General features: G+C 36.0%; 1 protein-coding gene across 4 annotated transcripts in view; it reads right to left on the bottom strand.

The window, feature by feature from the left end:
* Positions 1-27,106, bottom strand: part of OPA1 (OPA1 mitochondrial dynamin like GTPase) — a 56,113-nt gene that overhangs the window by 20,533 nt on the left and 8,474 nt on the right. For 2 of the 4 annotated variants that reach the window (XM_074152980.1, XM_074152981.1), the window contains 22 exons: positions 22,866-22,976; positions 20,447-20,500; positions 17,861-17,965; positions 16,803-16,889; positions 15,800-15,913; positions 15,347-15,427; positions 14,863-14,937; positions 14,465-14,536; positions 14,213-14,312; positions 13,549-13,679; positions 12,944-13,016; positions 12,780-12,852; positions 11,907-12,022; positions 11,246-11,310; positions 10,553-10,629; positions 7,376-7,541; positions 6,703-6,855; positions 5,978-6,086; positions 5,281-5,360; positions 3,956-4,096; positions 2,428-2,544; positions 1,112-1,205 (listed from right to left, as the gene is read on the bottom strand). In XM_074152980.1, the coding sequence (XP_074009081.1) occupies positions 1,112-1,205; positions 2,428-2,544; positions 3,956-4,096; positions 5,281-5,360; positions 5,978-6,086; positions 6,703-6,855; positions 7,376-7,541; positions 10,553-10,629; positions 11,246-11,310; positions 11,907-12,022; positions 12,780-12,852; positions 12,944-13,016; positions 13,549-13,679; positions 14,213-14,312; positions 14,465-14,536; positions 14,863-14,937; positions 15,347-15,427; positions 15,800-15,913; positions 16,803-16,889; positions 17,861-17,965; positions 20,447-20,500; positions 22,866-22,976 (2,194 nt within the window). The remainder of the gene's footprint in view (positions 1-1,111; positions 1,206-2,427; positions 2,545-3,955; positions 4,097-5,280; positions 5,361-5,977; positions 6,087-6,702; positions 6,856-7,375; positions 7,542-10,552; positions 10,630-11,245; positions 11,311-11,906; positions 12,023-12,779; positions 12,853-12,943; positions 13,017-13,548; positions 13,680-14,212; positions 14,313-14,464; positions 14,537-14,862; positions 14,938-15,346; positions 15,428-15,799; positions 15,914-16,802; positions 16,890-17,860; positions 17,966-20,446; positions 20,501-22,865; positions 22,977-27,106) is intronic. The other 2 variants (XM_074152983.1, XM_074152982.1) reach the window with 1 other exon arrangement.

Genomic DNA, 27,106 nt, shown 5'->3' with positions numbered 1-27,106 from the left:
GGCCATTAGGACAGGAAATTCTTTGAGAAAGTTGTTTAAATGTCAAAGGATATTTTCTCTTGGAATTAAATCATTATTGTATGACTATTTTTAGGAGATAAAATATTTGCTGTCTATTATATTCAGCAGTTTTTTCTTTGAGACTGAGTGTCCAACAAATCTTTCATTTTAAGCATCTTGCTGCCTCCTCCTTAACACTTTTGGTATCAACATCAGCCTCATCAGATGAATCAAGGCCAAGTCACTTAAAGGTGAAAGATAGAAAAAGAACTTAATGAAGACAGCAGAGTGAGGTATTGAAAGACTGATGACACACAAAGGGGGGGGTGCTGCTGTATATACAAGGCTACGAGGAATCAGAAGCTCTTTAAAGCAGTACTACGTCCATCTTAACACTCATATCCTTGCCCTTCATACTTAGAGGGAGTAACTCTTAATGAAACTTCCTAATTTTCAGCCCAGCAGTTATCAGTGAGGTAGGTGGTTTGAAGAGACAGGAATAGCTCTCTACATTTAGGGTCAGTTTCTTTTCCATGGAGTGTAACTTGCATGGTGTGACAAGGTTCAAACCTTTTATTTAGACCTTCAAGAAGCGGGTTGAAACTATTTTATGCAAAGGTTGTTATTAGTAGTTGTACCATGGCACTAGCTGATTGCTACATAAAAAATGTTTTACAAGGAAGCTGCTGCTGTATAAGCTTGTCTAGATATGCATGGCTTTAAAAAAAATTCCATTAGAATTGATTTTTTTATATCTAACATTTAAATTAAAATCTACAGTCAGATTAACCTGAGAAAAAAAAAGAACATAGTCACTATTTATTGAAATTCTTTCTGCTTGAGAAGAGATAGATATTGACAATTGACATCAGGTAAGCTGAAAATATTTTAAACTGGAGAGTGTCTTAATTATTTGACATACTATTTACATGAAATCCTTGATGTAAATACAGCGTCAAATTCTATTTACGCTGCACCTTGTAATTACCTAACCAGGACACAAAGATCAGCCAGCAATGCTAAGCATGAAAGGAACGCAGAGCAGGAGGAACACTAGAAAATTTCTAAATGATGTTTTGTTTCAAACACCTCAACTCACTCTGAGCCTTACCTTCAGTGTTAGTGAGCTGCTGCCTCAGCGTATTTGCCGTAATTGCCAGCATTCGCTGTATCCGCCAGAAGAGGACAATATCATTACATTCAAGCTGAAAGGAGGAAGTTGCAGCATCAGACCTCTGATGGCCAGTGAACATCCTACACTTAAAAGGATCTCTTGACACTTTTAGTGGTAACTGTAAACTCAGGTATACATATTCTGATCTCGCACAAAAGTCCCATGGAATAACCGCTCTAAGTAATAAGGAAACACCAAAGATACATCTCAAGAACTATGCTGGCCTTATTTAATACACTCCATCATCTTTACATCTATTATTTTCATCACAAAGAGCCAAATCAAGGGATATCACGGAAAAACAATTTGCACACACTATATGCACGCTGGCGAGTGAAACCTAACACTCACTGAAAAACCACACGTGTTCATAGCAAACACAGTGAAAGACAATGGCTGAACTCCATGTTGTAACTCCCCGTCTCACAAATGCTTTTGAAGACAGCATTGGGCCAAGGGCTGTATTTGTTAACAACAGAAGAGATAGTTTCTAAACTTGCAAGGACGGCAGGAGGGAGCACTAACTTCATCTTAAAAACACAATTAACAGGACTAGAAGGTTAAGTGTCACGGAGAGGCAGCTCTCCACTCTGTGATCTCATTCTCTCTTATCTCTTACAGGCAAAGGTACTTCTACAGTAAAAAAGATTTCTGGCTCCATGGGGATCATTCATTCTCATGAAAAAGAAAAGTGAGAAGAAAAGTGAGAAGAAAGTGATAAGCTCTACCTTTCCAGTAATTTCTTTTTGATTTAAAATATAACGGCAAGAAAACTGTCATTTAAAAGATCTGTTTGTGAGCTCTATAGTTATTTTTGCTTTTTCCTGTTGATCACGTGGTTTCAAATATTAACTCTAAACACTTATCATACACTTATCCCATAAAAAAATCCTTGCTTAATGTTTGCTGAATTTTTTGAGATAAATAAGTATCAGTGGGAAAGCGGGAGAAACGGATACCAACAAGATATCAACAGCTGTACAACACTGCTTTTAACAGTGTATTTTCAACACCCATTGATAAGTAACAGATGTTTAGGTCATGGCTAATGCCTAGTGGTCATTTTATAATTGCCACCAGGATGGCATTTTGATGATTACAAGCCTATCTAAAAACATATCTAAGATTACCAGCTATCTCAAGGTAAAAGATATAAAAGAAAGGTTAGGCTATTTGTAGAACTATTTTTTTTTTCCCAATTGAGATGGAAATATTAAGGTAAAACACCAGTGTGTGTCTGTTCTGCAATTTACCTCCGAGTCCACGAAATGCCTCTGGTAATAATAGAAGCCTCTTCGACATAGATTGCAGTGGTTCAAAGCAGTCTTCAGGAAATATCTTCTATAAATTTGGTGCCATGTGTCTTTAATCTAAGGAAAACAGTACTTAAATTTGACTAAATCAATACATACGCTCGGTATCGTGCATAGTTTAATGACTGTGTTTAATTTAAAAATATAACTCCAAATTCCACTATCGCTGTCACGTAATAGATGTTTAAATATTTCTCAACAATTTGTCTGCAACTGGGATACAATTAATGTGTTAGTTACGTCTGGCAAACATTACAGAGGATTGTCAATTTAAAAATCTACTCTTCCATGCTTGTAACATAACTGAATGCTTAAAGATATTGTCTTCAGCCAAAATAACATTAGAATTATACACTACAAAAAAACTCTTCCGCTGTTGGCATGATGCAATCTTCACATTAACACTGAGAATACATTTTTGAGCGGTACCCATCAATTCATCAACTAAACCAGATTAAAGCGTAGAGAAATATTTAATGGGTCTTATGTAAACAAACATTCGTAACTTTTTTTTATTAGGATTATTTATGTTCCAGTTCTTCAAAATGAAATATATATAGATATGGTTTGTCGACAAAACCATAAAATAAAATTAAGAAATCACCTGCTTAGCTAGAAAGTAAACTCACTTTGCACTCAGTCTCCTCATGTCGAGGACATGGATCACTACTCTGACCTTTACAAAAAGGTATGTTAAGTGCTGTATAGGAAAGGGGCAGCAGGTTTCCAAATAACTCTTCTCCCTTGAACGAGTACATGTATTAATGTTGAAAAGGTAGCTAAAGTTACTGCAGAAAATGAATCACTGTCAAAGGAAACGGACATCTATGACTTACTAATGCTGAATTCTCATTTATTTAAAATCTTACGTTTAATTAGATAAAAGGTCTAATTATGGTTAAGAGCCTTAACACGGCAATGAGGCAAATAATTTTCCAGAACATACTAAACATACAATACGTTCCCTCAGGGCAGTCTAAAAAAAAAAAAACCAAAAAAACCACACAAACCAAAAACCAACCCTGCCTTTTTCCAAGTATTTTTACCAAATTTCCCTCTCTTCAATGTATCTATGAACTTCAAACTGTACGTACAACCACACCAAAAGCTTAGGAATGCACAGTATGTTTCTATCATATCTTGCTCATAAAGGCCCTGATTCCACTCTATAACATCTGAACAGTAATTTTAAGCAAGCCTTAGAGGCTTGAAAATAGAGGAGAGAAAATCTGCTCAGCAGATTCTGATTTCAGTCTAAACTGCTGGATTCCAAAGCGTTGTACTGCATTTGTCTGACAGCCAACCAAAGTGTGTGAATTGCGTGCAAGCAGTCATTTAGTAATTCATTTGGAAACATCTGGACTACAAAGTCAGTATTTAGATGGGATTCTTTTGTATGCTATTGAAAAAGAACATGCAAATGTTCACAGGGGGCTTCCATATGTTTTGTTACAGTTCTGCATCTTACCAGACATGGGTCCACTGTTATTCCTCGCGCTTCAAGATTCTTTCTGACAGTCGTCACTTCATCATTTGCCAGATAAGCTGCATGTTCTTCATTGCATTTGATTAATTTCTCAAGTTCATTTTTTGTTTCGTTACGAATATTCTAAGATAAGAATGATTAGACTTAATTGTTATAGACTCAGAGATCATCAGCACCTCTTCAATAAACAGCCTGCCTGCTTAATAAGCCACAACAGAAAATACCTTTGACATTATTAACTATTACATTTAAATGACTCAAAAGGGTATTTGCGCAAAGACATCTCAAATATAGTACTTTTAGATGGATAATTCAATTTTTCATATTTTTCTCTTTCCATTATGCACAGAAATGCAGAAGAGGAAGCGAAGGATAGAAAAAAAATTAGTAAAAATCAATAGATATTAACCTCTTTTCCCCTCCATGAACATCCACTAGCAGGGTTCACATATCACCTGTGACACTGACAAGAATTGTAATTGTTGCCTAACAACTAGCAAGAACTCTCTATGGATTCATACCTTTAAGTTGCTGTTCACTAAGTTCAAGTAAGATAGGTTGAAGTCACTGCCTTTTTCCCATACCTTGCTGCAGACAGTTGACTGTAAAGCTCCTTCCTCTGAAACAATTACTTTCTACTGTATTCTTTTAAACTCTACTTACTCCTTTAAAGAATGATTCAGTTTGAGAAATATCTAGAAAAAGTAACATAAAAAGCCCATCATCTCTGGGCATTGAATGGAAGGTGCTATTTAAATTCAAAAGAAATTTCAAAAAGCTATGAGCAAACGAGAAGAGAGGTTATGATGAAAATGGTCAATCAGAAAATACAACTGTGACTAGAATGCTAGCGATAAAGCTATCATGTAGTAATTAAACCCAAACAAAGCATGAAAGGAAACAGCACGTGACTTTTGCTTAAAAGGCTTGCTTAGAAAGCATAGAAGAGAATAGCCCAGTTTCCACCCTGTTTTCATCAATTTCTTTTGACTGGAAAAACTTCAATATTCATGTCAATGCCATAGTAGTAAAGATGTAATTCAGAGGAAGAATGGAAAACAGTTTATAAACCACTATGTGTCTGCAATATGAAAAAAGTATATGGAATTTCCTGTGGTGCAATATTTAAAACAATGAATAGTAAAAGTAATTGTAAAGTATTTAAAAGTAATTTTTTTTTAATCATCTAAATCGTGTGAAGAAGGTTGGTATTTCTGAAAATTTGTAAGTAATAATCCAAGTTTTCTAAAGGTAGTGACCTACAAATTCTTTACAGTTGTTTTTTTTTTTTTATTCCCCCCCTTTACCTGTTCTTTGGTGCGGCCTATCCAGTATAACCACCTTTTTTTCCAGTCTGGACCCACCATATCTTCAATAACAGATTCAGCTAAAAACAGAAACGTGGTATTAAGTATCAGTCAAAGTATATGTAACCAGCCAAATTTATAGTTCTAAAATTAGGTACAGGATCAAGAATGGACATTTTATGCCTAAGAACATAAGATATGCCACGCTGTCTTTTACTGAAAGCAACAGTCCATGTCTTTCACTAGAAAATAACTGCCAACCAGTAGATACTTCAAGGAAGTATATAAAAAAATCCTGCCCTAGGACAGCCCTCCAGGTTCCAAATCAGGCATTTAAAAAAAAAAAAAATCTTACCTTGTTGCAACTTGCACCAAAATTAATAACGCTTGATAACCCATAAATGGACCAATTAGTTTCCCTGAATTTGTCCTATTCTTCTACATGTGCGTTTTTACCATTTTTTGACTCTACATACCTCTGTTACTTATTTTTCAGTTGCCTCACTGCAAGAGCAAAAGCACTAGCTTTTGAGGCTGTATTTTGCTAAACTTTTCTATCAGTATCGGTCCCATTTTAAAATGTCACCACCATCTCAGTTGTGCTGATACAAAAAGCTTGCGCTGCAATGAAGTGAACTAGACCTGGAAATTGGCCCAGATTAAAAAGCACAAGATTGGAAAACATCACACAACTCACTGTCTTTGAGACGACTTTGGAGAGTCTCTTCCATAAAATGAATAGCTGCATCCCACTGCTGTTTATCAGATATTGACCGATCTTCTAAGGCATTGTGTTGGATCACTCGCTGCAATACAGAACATCGTTTTAGCACACAATAAATTCAGGATTTAGTAAAAGAAGATTTCTGACATTCTCTTCATTTTTTGATGTCTACAAAACCAGCACGTGTCAGGCACACAGGATTTATTCAAGAGGCACCTTTTCAAAGCACTGCCAAAAATATTTTCTGTGCCTTTGACTCTCTTCTATAGTACAGCATAAATAATGTAACAAAAATATAAATATAGAGTAAACAACATTAAATCCCTCCGGATTACAGAATCTACAGAGATGGTAATTAAATGCTGTTATTTTATGTGGCTATATTTAACAGAACAAACAAGCTAAACAATTCTCACAAGGCTGTCCTCGGGCAGCCAGTCAATTATGGAGAACCTTTTCCTAAACCAATCAAACCAATTTTATTAGGTGTTATTTAGGGCAATAATTAACAAAAGGTAATAATAAAATTAATTAAGAAACACTGAATTACAACATTATATAGAAAAGGAGAGATGGAGACATCTCCCTATCATTTTATGATTATGTTAAAAGAATGCAAAAACATTGAATATCCAACTTTAGTAAAAAGACTTCAACAGCACTTAGTCAACAATGCAAAAAAACCCACTACATTGTACCAGGCTATCCTCCGCTCGCTCATTCCATTTGTGTCGTTTAATACTTTCTTCTTTGACAGCTTGTTTCAGTTTATCGAAGATATCATCATGCTCTTTTCCTTTATGTTCTGTCATGAAACGGGCAAATTCTTCTTGCAAAGTCTCCCATGCCACCTAGAAAGTTTGCAAACAATGTCTACTCACATGGAGCATTACACCACGTACCAGCTGGTAAAGGAACATTTATGACAATTCTTGCAAGTATGAAAATTTGCATACTTTCTGAAAACAACATACAAGCATAAGAATAAGCAACTGTCCTTTCCTTTACTGCCTTATCCATTACTAAAGTCAAACTAAACCTTGCTTTGCTTTGTTCTAGCAAGTGGAATTCTGTTAAACTTGCATAAATCTATTTAATATGAGCATACCTAGCTTGAAGGTTTTGTTTAACTTTTAGAAAGGAGGGATTTTTTTGGTCTTCAATAGGGAAAATTCACTAAAAGAGCAAAATGCAGTGTTCCTGCTGTATATGCTTCTTGACATCAAGACCTTGCTAGCCTTTCTGACATGTAAGCTGCTCAAAAGAACTGCAGTCAGGCCTTCAAACCAATGCATTACTTCTCTGGAGCTACACTTTCATTTCAACAGGCTTTGCACTGAATTTATTTTTTGTAAATAACTAAGTTCTCACCTCTACTGCTTTATTAGGCAGTTGCTTGTCAGTCCACTGCTTCAGTTTGATGTCCACAGTAGTGTTAAACGTCCCTGAGTTCATAGTCTGTGCTGCTGGAAGGTAGATATTCTCAATCACATGAGTAGATACCCTCTCCCATAAAGTTTTCTGAAGAATCTCCTCCCTAAAACACAAAGTTGTAACACATAAGATGGCTTCCAATACAAAAGTGTCTAACAAGTATGCATTCAATTTGTTAAAGACACTGAGAAAACAAAACTACAGAACACAGGAAATACTTCTAAACATCAGGACACAGCTTCAACCAAAATCCGCTTGGAACTGAGGACACAAATACACAATGTTTTCAGCAGCAAAGACAGCTTCAGGCGTTGGCTCTTACGGTTCTGACTCTTACGGCTGCCACTGCATTGCACAACAGCTCTTTGCAGCCTTTAATTATACCAATCTAATCATGCAGAGCTGCGCGTGCATATGCATGGCAGGTGGGTGAATGACACGGGGGAGACTGTAAAGCACTGAAATGATTGGACTAGAAAGTCCACACTCCCAAGAAAGCACATGGGTTTTGTTTCTGTAGTATTGATTTGTCTGTTGGAACATGCTGTAGTTTTCCATCTGGGATTTTCACTGATAGTTCCCAGATTCAATAAACAATGAAGCAAGTTGAGAAGTCCAACCTTGTAGCAAAATGTGTATTGACATTCATTGATAAATATGCCTTATGTCACTATAAAACTAAGCACCACTTTCCTATTTATGATGTGTTTCAAGAAGTAATAATGGAAGCTATCTAACTTTAACCCTGTAAAGTGATAATAAACTTACTCGGGAAACTTCGCAGCTGCAGTGAAACAACTCAGCTGAGCCAGTGTAACATGCAGCTGATACCCACAGAGGCAGTCAGGCTCCTCCTGCTCCTGCCACACTCTCCAGTACAGGTTGGGGGTTTCTTGCAGGTTAATTTCATGCTAGCTCAGCATGCTAAATCCCCTTATCAATAGTTCATATGAATGCCACATTTGGTAGAATGGTAAGAGCTCAAGCTGTTTTTATTTTTCGGCTTTTTTTTTTTTTTTGGTGGTAGAAGACCATCAGACTCACTGAAGCCCTTTTCTTCCCAATGGGCTGAAGTTCAGGACACAAACCTCATCCCTGATAATGCCCCTACTCTAACTAGGGCATCTGTGGACAAAGACTGAAAAACTTCTCGTAGATATCACTCCTCCTCCCATTACAACAATGGCATAATTAAAAATTTGTCTTTTGTGTTTAAAGCATCCTTCTTTAAGATTGAAAAATTTTGAAGCTTTTAACATGCCAGTAAAAATGGAGATCAAAGCCACTGTTTTTTCTACTTTTAGAACAGATATTTAGCATATTTAGGGTAGTAGAAGTATTCACACAAAATTAAAAGGAACTCAAGCATTTAAAAAACATTGGAAGAATTCACTATAAATAAAAATTAACATTGCCAACAGTAAAAAAAAAAAAAATGTTTTCCTTGAAAAACTTTGTTCAAAATAGGATGATTCGGACAGCATTCAAAGACCAGTTATTGATCATTCTTGATCACCATTAAAAGAACTGGGGATGCAGCAAATAAATTTCACTTACAGGTTGTGCTGGAAACCATCTGTTATGGATTTTACTACTTAAAAATGCACTATAGGAGAAGGGCAGTCCTCTGATTAAGAACAAATGCAATCTCATTCCTTCTTTACTGATGTCAATAAAAATACACTTTTGCTTTGCTAATCCAATCAAACTTAGTTGGAAGTAATGGAAATTTACACAGGATAGAAACACTTGCATTCATCAAATGCACTGCTGTTTTTAGGCTGCATATAATGACTAACAGAAGCATTTTGTCATGACTTAGCTTTCCAGTTCTACTTTATAGCTCATTAAGTGCTATGAATCACCACTACATTTTAACTTTCAAAAAAACTGCACAGAAATATTCATGTTATGCACCCACCCAATCCACAACATAAACAGCAGCAGACTAGACATGGGCCAGGGTATGGCAGCATCTATTACAGAGCAAACAGCAGCAAACAGCAACATGGCAAACCTGCAATACGTCTGGACTAGAACAGAACTTCAGACTAAAACACTGCCTACAACACTTTCTCTGAATACTTCCACATGCCCAGAATTATTATAGTGTCATTAAGAGTCACAGATTTTATCTCATTTTTTAATCTATAACCAAATAACAGTTCAATTCAGGTCACTGAAGGCAAAGACATTAAAGAAAACTTTCTCACGGAATCATACAATTGTCTAGGTTGGAAGGGACCTTTGAAATCATCAAGTCCAACCACCAACATAACACTGACAAAACACATCACTAAACCATATTGCTAAGCTCTATGTCTACCGGTCTTTTAAATACCTCCAGGGATGGCAATGCCATCACTTCCCAGATCAATCTTTTTTTCATGGTTCTCAGCTTTGGTGCAGGCTGTCAAGAGTAATCCTTTACACTGGCTATTCTCCTCTCAGCCTGCATCTACAGTGGCTTTATTATGCAGTAATGCTACATTCTTAAAATACTTAGGCTCAGCACTCTCTCTCACACCTATATCTGTCCTACAAAGAAGTAGGGCAGTGTAACATGGTGCTACTCAGATGAAGCTACCAAGAAGATCTACATGTAGGATGAAATTCTCAAACATCCAGATCAGCTGTTTTTACAGCCAGGAATTACATAATCTTTAAACTTCCAAATCTCCACTTTAGAGATACACAAAGCTCTTTTTTTCCCAAGATCATGTATATGCACAATGATAACCCCCAAACATCAAGTTAAGAGGAATTACTGATTCATAATTCAAATAAACATCCGAAAACATCTTTATTATGACTCTTCCTTTTCATTTTTGAGGAATATCTATCACTCATTATACTGTATAAAAACAGAACAAAACACAAACTGACATCATATAAATTTCGTCAAGGGATTATACAAGTATTTGCTGATTCAAAAGAATAAACAAGAATAGACTACTTCCACAGGGACTAAAGACATAATAATACATCGTCCTAAGAAAAACAGTTTCTTATTCATATTTGAGAATTTTACTAAAACTCTTTATATTTTAATATTTATATTCTGGTAGTTAATTTACAAAAAAAAAAAAGGGAAATAGGAAAAAATTACCATACCAGTGCTTTGGTGTGACCTGAGTCAAACTTATGACTTCATCAAGAATCTCATTCTTTGCTTTTTCAAACAGCTCATTCTATGCAAAAGGAAAAACATGAAATAGTAAGATTTTAAGTACAGTTTGATCATGTTTCCATAAAAAACCAAAATCTCTTTTCTTTCGGCCTTTAAGCCTAAAATGATACCTTCTGGTCATGTTCTGGACAAGGTATGTGCTTGTCATAAGCTACCCTGGTTTACCATACATCTTCCCACCCATCTCCAGCATGCCTCTGGCCAGGCATGGCATTTGAATATTCAGGATCTCTATAAAAGAATTAGAGAACGGGTTCATAACTGATTTGTTACTCTTTCAAAGACCAGGGAATGTAACTTTTCTTTGTCAGTCCTGTCATGATCACAAAGAAACACTGACCTATTCCTGTGAGCAAGTGAGGGCAGTTAACTGCATACCACAAGAGTGAAGGACTTAGTAAGCACTGAAGTATCACAGTTTTGACGTACACTACTTTGTAAAGCAGAAAGTTCAGTATTTCCTTCCCCTAGAATAATTTACACTGACTTCACATTTTAAAATGTCAGTACTTTATGTTAACTTTAAGAAAGCTTTATAAATGAGATTAAATGGCACAGATTTTAATCCAATCTTCAACACTCTGTAGCACACAAATTAAAGCAGTAGCGTAATTTACCCTGTCAAGCTCTCGCAGCCGGGGGTAATTGTTCTTCCATTCAGTCTCAAGATTGAAACGTGTGGCTGCAAAAATCAGAAACAAGACCTTATTTTTTTTTTTTAATTGTCTACATGCACTTCATGACTATCTTGAAAGTTTAGCAACTCCTAAAATTGCCACAAATCTTGCTTATGACAAACCCTCCAAGAACTTCAAGGCTTCTGCAAATGAGCGAAGTTTTTTTGCTATCTATGCTTAGATACTACATCTGCAAATTGCAGGATTCATGAATTGAAAAAAATGTAGTGGAAATAGAACCATTCATCTTGCAGTTCTGTACAAGTCAGCCTTGCCCCGGATGATCAGATGCTATTTTTATATAGGAAGCCAATTTAAACATCTGAAGATGGAAGAATTGTGTTTTGCCCTTACAAAGCCTGATTTTTTTCCTCCATACTTATTTAATCCTTTGGCTTTTAGAGTAAGTGGGTCCTTTATACCATGAATTATTTTTTTTATGTGCTTTTGTAAAGACTAACTAGGGCAGTTACCAATAAATAGGAAATGGTGATCATATAAAACACAATTGCCCAAGCACGCCAGCAAAACAGTATTTCATGTATGTGGAAGAACTGTTTGACAAGTTGCGATTTCACTTGAGTTTTGAAAAGATGCTTACCTTTAAAAGCATCTGCTTGCTGCTCCACAGACTCTCGCACCATCTTCCAAAAGCAATCTGACACAGCAAGACTTAAGTTCTTTGTTGTTACTTGGTGTGCCTTCAGCATACATGTCCTATAAAGAAAGGCAGGCAGAGGAAATTCTTCTATGCGTACCTGTGCTTTCTGGCCCCCGTTTTCTCCTCAAGGATAATGCTTTGCTTTTTATAGCAGTGAATACCATGTCAATGTGCACCTAACCCAATTTCTAGTCTATTCCTCCAAAATATTCAATGCAGATAATCACCAAAGCAAGGGGGGGGAGGAAATGTCCCAGCCCCCCCAAAAAAACACCACAAATAATTTTTTATTCTAGAGGTTGCAGTGCAGGACTGCAGTCCCAAAGACCCTGTAACTTACTTTCCTGAGAAATACAAGCCTGTGAAATCAAAACTCTGTTCAATCAATTGCCAGCAGAACACCTAAGCTAAGTCTTTGAATACAACATTTTTGTCACACCAAGATGATTGATATTTAGAGGTGTTAAACTCATATTTGGGCTGGATTCACTCTTCCCAGCTTTAGCAAGTGCCCAGATATAGGCCGGGCATTTAGTTCGTCTGAAGCCAATGGAGACACACAGAAACCTCTGAAGAGAGGTTCTCTGCAGCAGAATCAATTGCTGCCTGAGGATGCCTGTCTCTCCACTTAGTTACAGCAAGCATAAGGAAATCAGGCTAACTGGGTCACCTCAACAAGATAATTAATTTAAACAGATTAAATACCAGATAGTGTTTCCACACTGCAATCTTTTTTAAGTTCAACAAGAAAAACCATTGCTAGCATTTACCAACACAGGTTCATTTTAGTAAAAGGAATAAATAGCAACATACTTCAACAGCTTTGAATTTTGAAAAAATTCCTCTTCATATTCTTTAATAGATTCAATGCTTTCACTGCTGTTTCCTGGAGAAAGAAAAGAGTGCTGCAACAGTTCCATTTAGACAGTTTTCTCTGCTATCAAGGAGAAAATAAGCAGAGCCAGAGATCTCTTTACCTTTTCCAGTAACAACTGCAAAATAACCCAAAGCTTTCATTGGAAAGAGTTTGCCTTCAATTATTTGCTGGATCTATGAAAAGAAAGGATTAAAAACCGTGGTTAACTTTGCACAGAGACATTGTTTCCTTCAGCGCAGTTTTAAAGCCAGATGTAGCTGTATCTATGCATAGACTACTGTAAGAAGTGATGGGACTATGAGTTCTACCGATATTTAAAAGGAAGAAAATATAAAGGCATAAAGCAAATAAGACATAGCAAAGCACAAAATAAAAGTGAAAAAGTCTATCCTAGAATATCCTAAAGCCTTTTCAGGAAGTGTGACCTGCTCAGGTCACCTGCATGAAAGGAACCAGTATTACAGCAAGCTGTAGCCAAGCTGTGACTGAAGTCATGTAACTCATCACTAAAAACAAATCCTGAGAGAGATTAAAACAACCGCCACTAAAAAAAATAAATAAATAAAAAACACACTGAATACAGAAATATACACCCCAAACCACCTAGAACAGGTAGGTGAGGTCCAATATTTCTGACAGTATCTCAAGTATTTTTCCACAAGTGACTTTAGCCATCACAAAATGAGAAAAATATTTTCAACTCACCCTGCTGGGGCTCGCCACATTTTTCTCAGCAAGATCAACTTTAGTCAACACAAAAATTGTCCTTTTTCCTTGGGGATCCATTTGGCTGACTAAGTCTGTGACAATACTGCGTTCTGCGTCCACTGATCCATCTAAAATAAAACAAAAACAAAGTTACACTTTAGGGACTATGTAATCTAACATGCAATACTGAAGATACAGCAGGCATCGAGTAAGTTTCACGTTACAACTTAAACCCAGTAAAGTTACACTTATATTCAATTTTTGGGTACACACAGTGAAAATTTGATTTGTTCCCAGTATCATAAAAAAATTAGTCTGTTGTAGCTGTATAAGTTTTGAACAAGTACCACCTTGCTCAAAAGTGAACTCTATTATTGACTCTTGCCTCCACAAACACTTGAAGAAACCTTGAATTTTATTATCACCATTTTATTTATAATAAAAACTCTTATCAAAAAGTTGGGTTTTTGCCACAGATTCCAAAAGGTGCCTTAATTTTTAAATAGACCTTCCACAGCATGCTGTTTTGTACACTCTACAAATTACCACAAATGGAAAAAAAAAAAAAACACAAGCAGGGGAGTTCCCAGAATAACATAAGAATCACAAATAAAGAATAAAAAAATCCTGCCAGCTGGATAACCATCTAAACGCTTATTACCTTGAATACAAAGGATGATGGCATTAGGATTCTGCATGTAGGCCTTGCTGATGCTAAAGATAGTTTCCTTCGTATCTGGAGCCATACCTGATGTCACAGTCTTTAATATGTATATCGAGATATATATTTAAAGGAAAAAAGAAAACAAAGATGTAAAAAAGAAAAACAACAGCTGATGTTCTCACCAATAACACTACCTCACTTACAGGTTTTAAACATTTTATTTATTTATTTAATTTATTGCATACTTACACTAATGACTCCAGGTAAGTCAACCAATACCATCCTCTGCAATCCAGGACCTTTCACACTTAACGAGATGGTCTGTGAAGTAAAATTGAAATTAAAGATTTATATACACACCTACTTTGTATGTAATTATATACACAAACATACATATATAAAAATATATAAATGCCTATTTACACACACAGATGCTTTAAACCAGCAACAGCCTATATTTTTAAATAGGAAGTCCAATTTTATATGCATTTGTGGTATAAAACTGATTTTAACAGTCCAAATACACTTTGTGTAGTGCAAGATATTAAGTATACAGAAACTGCATTCACCATAGTCTCCTATTCGAAGAATGTCACAAAGGATATACATGTACAGACATTTGCCACCAAACATTTGTCAAATCTTACCTCAGTGCTAACAGTGCACCCTTCCTTCACACTATTTCTCATTCTGATTTCTATTTCATTTCTCAAAGCTGCAAGCTGTTTTGGGGAAAGCAAAATATAAAACTCCTTATAATTGCGATAGAAAAAAAGTCACCAACATAAGTAAAAAAGTTTACTTAAGGATTAAGATTTCTGTTTATAAACACTACCTCAAATGCACGTTGAATAACTATATCAGGTATATGGGGCGCTAAATGACAGATTACCTGCAGACCCCTGCATACTCCAAAAAATGTCTTGGCACAAGAACTCTTCCTACATTTTATCCACTTCAGTGCCAGCCAAAAACCACACTAAGAGATAATTTAATAGCTAATACAAATGCCTTGCTCCACTAAACATATTTCACTTCAATTAGAAAGGGGTCAACAGCTCACAAAGACACAAAACTTCTCAGAGAATTAATAAAAGTCACATCAACTTCCAGTCACTTCTTTATACTTACATCCTCTTCCTTGGTCAGATCAAACTCCCGAGAGCTGTCTTTGAATAAAGCCACATGGTGGGGACCTTCACTAAGGGTTACCTAAATGGTAAAAGCCTTATATGAGAAAATCTAACAAAGATATATATGGTATATCTTTTACCATATATACCATACTATATATGGTAAAATCTAACAAAGAGAATCATGAGAAGTACATAACATATGTATACTTCCCATAAAACTGTATGTAACGCTTATTTACCACAGGACTACTTATAGCAGGAACTACTACTACTCTGACAGTATGTACGGATCACATATAGGCCTGCAGAAGTTTTGTCATCGACTGCAACAACTCACTTGCTTAGAAGCCATTTTATAAATGAATGTTTGAATATATTTCAATTAATGGCATAACCAGATGGAGAACAATACAGCAAATACTGATTCAAAGATTATGACGTTTCTTACCTTAACAGGGGAACGTGTCATCATCTCCCCAGACCCTCGAGGGAATATGCGGGCTTGGGCGATCATTTCTAACACGCTGGTTTTTCCTGCACTTTGATCTCCAACCACCACCACCTTAAGTGAAAGTTTAAACAGCCATTGGCTTTCAGCCAGGCACTTTGGAAGCTTAGACCAAAGCCGACTAAAAAGATGTTAATCTGTATCAACATGGGCCGTATTACGTTTAACAAGAAATGCATTGGTTTAAATATGGAATCCTTGAATAAATGCTAACTTTTAGTTACGCAAAATAACTGACTCGTGATTAAGACAGCACAGGGCACAAAGCACCCTACAGGCCCAACCTGCCAGGCCACCTAAGGAAGAGAGAAGGAAGGTGTTTTCTCCTGGCAGTCAGTTCTTCTCTCCTGGGACAAAATCCTTTCAGCAGGCAAAACACTGAAGACTACTCTTCTGGTAGGTGCTGCTTCTGCCTGGAGAAGGATGAATTCTCATGTAGTTGCTGTCGCTTCCCCATCTCACTAGCTTCCTACAGAAGCCACGAGTGCTACAGGGGGTTGTGCAAGCAGGAAGCATTCCCGGCTCCCCCCTCCAGCAGCGGTTGGGAGAGCCAAAGCCCTTTGCAGGCTCCCCCTCCACAGCAGCCCTGCTGAGGAATTGGCTGGGACACCTCACCTTCCCTGCTCCGCCTGTACATGCTGGGAAACAACAGTCACTTTACAACCCCGAGAAGGCTGGGGTGCCCTCACTGAAACCACTGAAACCAAACGGCTGAGCATAGCAGTGGTATCTGGACCTAGTTAGGGTTTATCTATGAGCCGAGACAGACTTCACATAGTTACATTGGTTATTCTCAAAATCCTCTTGTTGCATTTAAAATGGAGAATATGTCTTAAGCAAAAACCCTGAAGTTACAAGAAAATAACCTAGCACTAGCTAGTGTTCCATTCAATTATAAAGAATAGCGTTTCAGTAATAGGCTTTCAATTTTTCATCTACTTACTCGAGGTAGGTGATCTTGAGTGTTATAACTGGCATCATAATCAGACAGGATGTCAAGTACTTCAGAATACATATCAATCAACGATTTCTACAAAAAAAAGAGTACAGATTAAAAACACAGCCAATTAAGAGAACGAAGACTGGGTTTTGGACTACTTCATCTGCATATTCTGTAAACTCATCTGCAAAAATGTGTATTCTCTCCTGATGGTTTGAAACCTAAACTGTCTATACTGCCACACAGATCTCTGCTTTATGAGGTACAATACCAAGTAAAGTCATCCCTTGCTTTCTGTGGATGAAAATACGACAGCTGCAGATGCATCTTGCTGAAGGAGCAAAATGAGAGCTTGTATGTACAGCATAACAGGCTTCACAGTTTCCAAGTTAAGAAGCTGCACTGAGTTTCCTCCATTAAACATCTAGACTTACATTTTCAGCTTGATGAACAGTAAGCACTAACGAGGGCATACAGCTATCAACCTCATTCTATACAAATAGGAACTCCTTGTCTTCCGGTTTCCAGAGGAAAGAGGAAGATCCATATTGGTCAGCAAGTGACACAGAGAGGGGCAGAAAACGTCTGTTTTTAGAACACTCAGGATGTTGGCAGACAAAAGCAAAAGCGTACTTAGTTCAGTTTCCCTGGATTTATACAGGGCCATGAAAAGATGATTCCAGACCCCATAACTGTATTCCTCAGTAAGACCCATGACAAAGCAGAAAAGTGTCAGACCACGTGTGTAAATAGGAGTTGGAAGCATATTTATCACCAAATACAGTGAAGCTACATAAAAAAAAATAATAATCCACACTTCCCACTTACTTAGGCAAGTCATTTTGTTAAACCTGGTAACCTCTTTGTGCTCTTCAACTGAAGCCGTTTCCAAAAGTTATATAGTTCAAAAAAAAGAGGATGTACAAAAGCTTTAACATGTCAAAAAGTCAGTATAGATATCTTACAGCAAAATGTTAAAAGTTCATATATGAATTAACAAATACAATTTACATGGTAATTATGGCATAATTATATTTCTATGCTGATTGTAACATAAGTACCTTCAATTTCCTCTGATGAATTCCCTTGTCATCTCTTTGCAGTACCAATTTTCTTAATTCTTTGTTCTCCTTCTCTAATCGCTCAAGCATTCTTTGGTATTTGAGCTACAAAACAGTGGTGCAAACATACTTTTGTAATTATGGAAATAGTACACTCACACGAGCAAAATTTCACCAATGAAAAATATATTATCCTTCAGGCAAGTCTTTCAAAAATATAGAAACTTTTATGATTGCTACAGTTTATTAAAAATACAAGACCATCACGAGAAGACTGTTAGAATTCTTTTTCAGCAGCACACCTTTGCTTCAAAAGTTTTAATAAGACCACAATGTTCAAGCTTGGAGACACATAAATCAATCTTTAAGCATCTTAAACAAGCACCATTTTCAGAGGAGCTATACATATGCAGTCAGATGGAAATTAGTGTCAGTGGGAACTGGCTGTTCAATTAAAATGATATGGGGCTTAAATGTGAAGTTGCAAGCCTAGTTTAGACCCTCTCTTCAGTATAAAACCTCAGTTCAAGAAACAACTGTACCAGCTCAGTCCTGTTTAGAAGGAGATTACAATAGTCCCCTGAAGACAAGAGATGAATAGAGTTTTGATACCTACTCTGAAAACTGTTTTCTATGATGTGGAAGTGTATTTGGCCTCAATGTACTTTAAGAACAAATCAAATGTCAAGCTGTTTTAAAAAAAAGCTAAGTAATAAATGCTTTCAAAGCTAGCAAATAAAGAGATTACAAAACCCCGTATCAAAACAGTGTGGCTGAGCCAAAGAGCCAATCAATTTAGAAGCCTACTGATACAACAAAAGATTAATTGTACATTAACTTAAGTAACCAAGCAAGCCAAAGTAATGACTGATATGACTAATATGCATCAACGCTGAAAAAAGTCTAGCTTAAAAATAACTAGTTCTGCCTTGCTAAAACTTTGTTAGATTGAGATTTGGTGAAGTTCAAGTCAATAAATGAGACAGGAAGGAGTCCCAACTTGTACCACATTTGCACTGAAAAGCCCCATTAAAATATAATATATGAAAACCGTATAAGTTTGTTGTAAGGCAACACACCTAGGAAGAAAAAGCGTTGCTGTATAAACAAGAATTGTAAGTCATATAGCTGAGGAATCATGGTTCCTGCGCTGCCAGGACTGCTTAAGGGATGAAATATTTCTTCATAAACCAGATCTGCAGCTGCCCACTGTATTTATGAAAACTAGCCCCCAGGAAGGGCTGGAAATACTCTTCGGTTGAACTAATGCAGGAAATTCCTCAATTAGCTACTGAATGCACGACCAAATTTCAGAAAACATGAAAAAGATTTTATTTTGTGACTTTGTTCTTAAATAATGTATGCTCATATATACTTACATCATTGATAGATTTATTACTATTTTAACCTTGTCAGGTTGCAGTACAAGTTTTATGTAAGGGGAACAAAGTAACAGGTATGTATTCACTAAATCCAGAAATTCATATTAAAAAATGGACTTTCTAAATGTGTATTACTAAATGTACTCCTAGGTCCTCTGAAGTTTGGCCATGCACTTTTTAAAAGGCCAGTTTGAAAAGCAGTGATCCTAAAGCTGATTTCTGCAGATCTTTTCTGCCAGCTAATGAAGCAAGCTTCTCTTTAACAGAAGTAACAAGAGGAAATACTGAAAACAGGATTTCACTTGCAAAAGCACATCTTCTCTCAGACTATATTAAATTACAGCAACTGAGCTAGATGGAAGACATTCAGAAATTGAAAGTTGCTTGGGTTTTGTGAAGCAATGTCTTTTAGAAATGTATATGAAAAAAATCCTACCAATAGCTGTCATTGTTGTCAATTTTCACTTTGATTTTTTAGAGGACATCCCTCTGAACAGCACCATCTTCTTCATCTTCTTAAAGGGATTAAATGTTCTCTTAAATCCCAAAGAGAGGGCAGAGAAGAAGCTTTTAATCTGCCTATAGCAATTTTCATACCAAATAGCCCAATCATAGAAACAGCTTTAATTGAAAGAACTGCTTACTGCTTCACAAAAGGACAAAAAATTTTATTAACGCTGCATGGCTTATATACAACTCTAGCGTTGTAACTGCAACTCCTTAATAAGTAAACTCATTTCCTTTCTGCAACAAATGTACCATTTAAACGCACAAGGTAACACAGATGTACACAGCAGCACTGAAGTTATAAAAGAGAACTGTATAATGTTAGGAGTAAGTTAGCATGCATAACACGTTAAAAACTGGAATATCACCAATGTATTTACTAACACTCCTGGGCTAGCTTTACATTTCAGGAATATGTAGCACTGAAGGCAAGGAAGGTATTTTGGGAAAGTATGATTACACATTTGCTCTGTTCTTACACTCCCTTGTTGCACTCTCAGTCGCTCAGAGAAAGAACAGACTAGACTGACCTTTGGTCTATGCCAACACAGTCAATTCTGTATTGATAAACTCCAAAGATTGAACAAAGCACTGCATTTTTAGCAAACGTTGTATTTCAGGTGTGCTTTTGTTTAGTAAATCTGAGTCGGCTGCACATAAATCTCTACTTAAGACATCGGTAAGTCAGAAAAGTTACCTGAGTGCGTAGAAGTTCTTCTTGAAGTTGATCAATCTTCTCTTTGTCAGAAACCTACAAAGAAAAATAACCACGGCTACTAACACATTGTTTAGTTTATCCGCTGCAAGTAACCAAATCCAAAACCGAAAGCTTCATTCCACAGAAGAAAATTGACTTCACATGCATTTTAAAGCAAGTAAAAATTCTTCAATTAGCAGTTGAGATTTAACACTGATGGGAAATTCCATCTGCAACAGGAGGTTCACATCAAAAAAAAGTCTGAATTCCAGTACATGCAAATGCAAAAAGTTAACCCTTCAAGACTTAATACTATGAAAGTAGGCTTAGGGAAAAGCAAACTCGATATGGTCAGAGTTTTCTGGTGACTGCCCTCAATATAATTTTAGTAGTCAAACGTTTAGGATCTTATATGTCCATTCCCTGAATTATCAGGATCTTATTAGGATACAATCACTAAAACACCTGCTTGCTACAGAAACTACTTTCAGGTGAGTATTCACTATTTCTGAATCTTCAAAGGGATTTTCATTTCGTGTTTGTTTTGTACAACTTCATAAATTGTGGTTAGGACAGTCTCGAAGGGTTATTTTAAAGTTATTTAAATTACATTAAAATCTGGAAAAATTAGGATAGTATAATACAAAACATTTTGAAGTTAAAGGCATAAAATGTACTAAGATCAGGCAATTAAAGCCATTCAGTCAAATATTCTTAAAATAGGTTCATTAAGATGTAATAAACAGTAGTTCAAAACAATCACTTTTTAACAACACAAACACGAAAGCATAAATGGTGCAATACAAATTCATATCATGTAAATATTTATAAACAACACAAAATCTAATGGTTGATAAATTTAGAAAAAATTATAATCGAAACAATTACTGAAAGAATGATACAGGTAAAAGCTTCAATATTTAAATAAAGCTCGTGTGACATTTACATCTCCAGTTAGCTTCGTATCAGAAAGAGCATATTATCTAACATGCAAAGACAGCTGTCATTTAGATACAAATCAATTTAGCTACTATAATTTCACACCAGTTGTTACAGATTAAACAAGAAAAAAATCAATTATTCATAGTGATTGATGATACATCATTGATATTATTATTTAGCTATTAAACCTGTAATATACAGGATTGTGCCTGCACTTTCTAGAAAGCAATCCAAGCTGACACTTCCATCCATACCCAATTATTTTTCATTCATAAATAGCAGAGAGGAAGTGCTGTAAATTGTCTTCCTTTTTATTTCTGTTAATTAGTTCAGTGATAGCAACAGTGCATCAAAAACAGAGTTAGTTTAGCACACAGACAACTTGATGCGTGCAGCCACAAGGTGGTATATGTAAATAAACATTTACATATACACTCACTTTAAACACCTCAGAGACATAAGGTGAAAATAAAAATAGACAGGCAAAGAGAATGGTGCAGAGTCAGAAGTAGCAAGAAAAATAAAGGAAAACAGAGTGTTTCCATGAGCAGTAGATTTTCAAAGCAGTTAATGTTTGCCCACTCTCTGCTCCTCAGCTGTTCCTGAAAGTACTTCTGGGGCCCTGACACATCGCTGAAGGACACACTCAGAGACAGACTCCCTCCAACCACCTGAGCACTGTCTTTTCTGCACAGTGCACTTGTGTTAAACACCATAAGCAGAAATATTGCACACAGCTACAGGTTGCAAGATCTGAAGCAAAGAATTATCTAGCATGAGATGATTAATTCTAACAAGGAAAATTAGGTAAGTTATGTCAAAAATAACAAAGCGCTGTAGAATGAGGTATATGCTTCAGTATTTGGTTCAGGAGTGCTTTGAACATTAGTACATACAGTATTTTGGACACATAGTTCATAATATTGCTAAAAATTTTAATAACTGCAGTATATCAGTATAAACTGTGCTTTAAGAGGGGAAACAGACAAGGAATAGCTTTGATGAATATACAGAAGAGACTGTTATTAACAGCAGTATTTAATTGTCTGTGCAAAATTGTTTCTAAGGATCTGCTATCATTTTCACATTGGTAATAGTATAAAGCAGGAAAAAATGTTGCCACAGATATATTGCCTGTAAATAGCTGTACACTTACAAGATAGAGCTACCACAAGCAAGCAACAGTAAAGAGACTTGACATTTATGCACATACTTTCCTTAAATGCATTTTTAATGTATGAACTTTAAATAACAGTTTTTAGAGGCAGAGAAGATCCAATTTCCAAGTGACACAAAGTACCTGTTCTGCTTTTAACACCATGGTTTAAATGCAACTTGGTTAAACTGAAACAGGACTATACACCTGTGGTGAAGTTGACTGTAATAATTATTTAGACTCATGATTTAATTAGTTAGATTTCTCTAGCTCAAACGAAGAAGGCTGAAGTATTTGATTAGTGTGCCCTTAAGCCATCACCTTTCGCTTCTGCTGGGAAGAGCCCATGTTATATTGGCCAGCGGCTCTGCGCGCTTCCTCTTCGTGCTGCTGGATTTGTTGTTGTAACAGAATGAGTTCACCGAGCAGGCCCTGCCACGAGTTTATAATAGAAAGGAGAGGAAAAATTTGGGGTGTAAGGAGAACAAGGTTAAACTAAACGGCACGACAAAGACAGATGAAAAACAGGTATGAATGGGTCAGTTCAAACAAAAGTGAAACTTCATTAGCAAGAGATCTTGCTAACTAGCTGGGAGTGGATATAGTCAGCAAACCCATGCATTTTGCAAATCCAAGTAGAACAAAACAATAAACATTTAGCTACATTTTATAATTATATTCAACTTTAACTAAGCACCTAAACCTTAAAAAAAATCTACTATCCTGGCTTTAAAATATTCTCAAAAATTTCAGGATTTCATTTCAATTATCCATACCAGAAGTTTTTAAGTATCAGCAATTTTTCACAACTTAATCATGCATGTATTTAAAGAGAGTGCTTTGGACATTCTACACAAAGTTGCACACGACAGCTAACAGGCTCAACTTCGTCAGTAATGCAAAAGTTCTCATTTTGTTCTTATTCCCAGCACCACAGACAGTTTATAGAAAGACGATTTTGCCTGCTACTTAACTTTCTCGAACTAGGAGAAGCAGAATAGTTTCTAGAGCACAGAGAAAGAAAAAGCCCCCTTTCCACTTCTGTAACACACTGCAGCTTAAATTCATGCTGCCATAATCCTTCCTGATCACTTCAAAATCCCTGCAACTCCATGCTTGTTCCTTTACCTATTCAGCATTTCCATGAAGCTGTTTTCTTCTCTCCTCCCTCCACACCAAATATTCTTGTAATGGTAAGCTGTCTTTCAAAATTGCTTTAGAGATACTATGACAGCACCTACTGGACCTTTATGCACAATTTATTTCAGAGAATGTAGACAAAAGTATTAATGTTTAAATAAAGCTCTTTAAAAAAATATTACATCTCTTTCTAAGAAAACATTCAGTGAAATGAAAGGTTTCAAAGGTGCACTTTCAGGAATCAAAACAAACTCTGAAATATAACTTTGGTGTAAGAATTCAAGACATCGACCATCAATTATACATTTGTTGCATGAAATACACACACAGGCATGTACACGTAAGGATAAACAACACAGGAGAGAATGGATAAAAGAGAGACAATCAAATGACCAAATGTTAAGCATTTGTTAAATAGTGATTTGTATAACATTTCAAGAACAGAAAAATCCTCACATTTGTATTTACTGAACAACTTTAAGATTTAAGAAATTTCTATATTGCCAGACCAGCAAACGCATTAGAGTGGTGCCAAGAACTCAGCCAAAATGAAAAATTTCATTTCTCCACAGCAGTGAGGAGAGATGGCCTCAAAGCTACACCTGGCATTAAGAGGAACTATAATAATACTTTGCTGTTTCTCAAACAAGCAAACTCGCAACGTGACCTGACACAGTCCCTTTAAACATTATGCTATGGGTCAAGAAAATACAAAAAAACCCCACTGAACAAAGCCTGCCATGAAAGCCTTTTAGCATTTAAACAGGAACTATAACATACGTTTGAAGTCACCAAATCTATTTAATTTTTAATTACTTTCTAAGACATTTGGTCCGTGTGACACTCTCTCCATAGTAAAGTACAAAAAGCCCAATTCAACTACAGTTACCCCATTGAATAAAATATTCAAGTAAAAATTACGGTGACTTGTAAGGCCTCTCAAGAATACTTTCTTTTTTGTATATGTCAGTCTATAAGATTATATCCTTTAATAGCATAGAAGTATACACACAATACCCAGGCTGGTATGAACCAGGACACAAACAAATGTTTACATCTCTCTATCACTGGACACTACCACTGCTTCTACACCCCTGCCCCCTGCCCCCAAAATCATCGATCATTCCAGCATAAAACTATTTATTTTAAAGAAATTTATCCAGGAAAAAAATCAATATTGATCAATTAATGGGATTAAAAAAACCCAAGTTATTTACAATTGTTATATTATTATTTTCACATCAAAGAAACAATGTAAAGGGGAATAACACTGGCTGACAAACACAATGGCACAAACCCTGCAAAGTCATCATGAGAATCTGGGTGCACAATAAGTAAAAAAAAAAAAAAAGGCAAAACAAGTGCTGACATTGTTACCGCATATTGTTTAAAAATACTACATTATTTTTTACATTAAAAGTTAATATGCTGTACTTCAGTTGGGTATGACTACTTCTTTAATATAGAAGTTTCTCATGACTAAAGTATTTGTGTCCCATTTTCATGAGCAACTAGAGCCCTGTCTTTTTACACGTCTTGACCCTTTCCACTATTTCCCACTGACTTCAGTTTGACTGTTCACGAGAAAAGCTGAGCCACAATAAGTCTTTGCAGGAAAAATAATTAAACGCTGAGGGATGTAAAGGAGTGAAAATGCTGAGGAACGCAAAGAGACCAATTTCTAAGAACCTGAATAAATGCCACAATTTAATCGAGAGTCCCTATAACATGAAACTGGGAATTGAGAATATAATGCTGCTATGAATAGAAGAGAGAAAATAATGAAAACTTTACTGCATAACTTGCAAGAAAGAAACAAATGAGAATGTTTAAAAATAAAAGGTCCGAGTCAAGCGATATTCCATAATAAAGCTTCTTTTTCACTCTCCTGCAGTAGCTGTTGTGAAGAGCTGTGGAATTACTGTGCCGCTTCTTACAGGGACTGAAGGTGACCCTGCGCTGGCTGAGCGAGGCAGCGTACGCACTGCCAAATCCTTAACGGTGTGTCAGGTTCTTCAAGGCATGAGATTTTATCAAATTACCAAAGACAGAGAAAGGACCCTGTGGTTGGTTTTGAATTGTTTATTTATCTGGCTTCTAAGCCCCAAATCAATACTCAAGTTACATTTTTCACACGCACTTCATCACAGCTATAGTCACTATAAACTTTCTTTAAAAATTGGGTTGAGCTTTGGAATTTCTTTGCTTGAAGATGAAGCTGAAACTCTTTAGGAATTTTTTTTTGGAGACAGACAACAGTACAAGATAATTTTCTAAGAAGGCTCAAGTGCAAGCCTGAACTAGTCTCACGCACACAATACAATGAAGTATTTTACTACACCATAGTTATAAAAGCTATCTTCTCTCCTCTTTCTCCGAGAACAAAATTTCTTATTTAGTACAAGCAGAAACAGATTTAAACTCCATTTGTTTAAATTACTTATCTGAACACTCCAGTAATTTTCATTTACTTCTCTTTTCAAAAAATTATACCTTTTTTATTAAATAAGATTATGAGATAAGCACATTAGCTGGCAAGAAGCAGTACAGTCTGATTTGGTGTTTGGGACAACGTTCACTCTCTCAAAGTTGTCTTGCAAACTAACTGGTTTCTCACTCATTCTACAGGAAATTTTTAGAGACCCATCTGAGGAGCATGCCCAATAACAGTTCTACAGAACTCTCCTCCAAATGAGGAATTCCTAGGTTCCTTTGCCAGTTACTCATCTTTTCCACAATGAAAGAAAAGCAGCTCATCAGACACATTTAATACCATGCTCCAGCACTTTATGCATTCATACAATCACAATTCATAAACTAGTACTTAGTTGGCAGTGGAAAGCTTTGAATGAAAAAAGGCCATCTAACCCATTGTCTTGAAAATAATAATTTTGCTTGCCAATAAACTAAGTGATTATGCTTTGTTAGGTATTCACGTGTGTTGTTTGAAATATAACAAGCAAAATTGATGATATTAATTAGCAAACCAACAGTTTCTAAGTGTAATATATCAGATATAATTGCAATAACAAAAATTAGCACACCAGACTAAATTTTCTAAATCATATTGATTTAATACGGGCTGTTATTTTCCATATCACAGCCAAAGTTTTGTTGGCAACATTACAATGCAATTGTCACTATATCCACAAAACCAGCATAATAAGTATTAGTGATATTACTGGTATTCAGTAGAAGTCTCAGTTAATTTAGTTCTCAAAGACAATAAACTAAGATAGCCACTTCTTCACAAATCAACAGTAAAGTATTTTATATGTTTTAAACAGTGAAACCTGTGCTAAGCAATCCCTCAAGAGAAAATAAAACAACATATATAGACAGTTTATTGACAAGGGGGAAACAAAATGCAAACTTAATTCTCATGTAGAAATCCATCACTGTTCTAAGGGGAAAAAAACAGT

Source organism: Numenius arquata, chromosome 9 (genome assembly GCF_964106895.1).
Source record: "Numenius arquata chromosome 9, bNumArq3.hap1.1, whole genome shotgun sequence".
In the NCBI taxonomy this organism is placed as follows: domain Eukaryota; kingdom Metazoa; phylum Chordata; class Aves; order Charadriiformes; family Scolopacidae; genus Numenius; species Numenius arquata.
The sequence above is the reverse complement of the archived record's forward strand: the minus strand, read 5'-3'. Positions and strand labels throughout refer to the sequence as shown.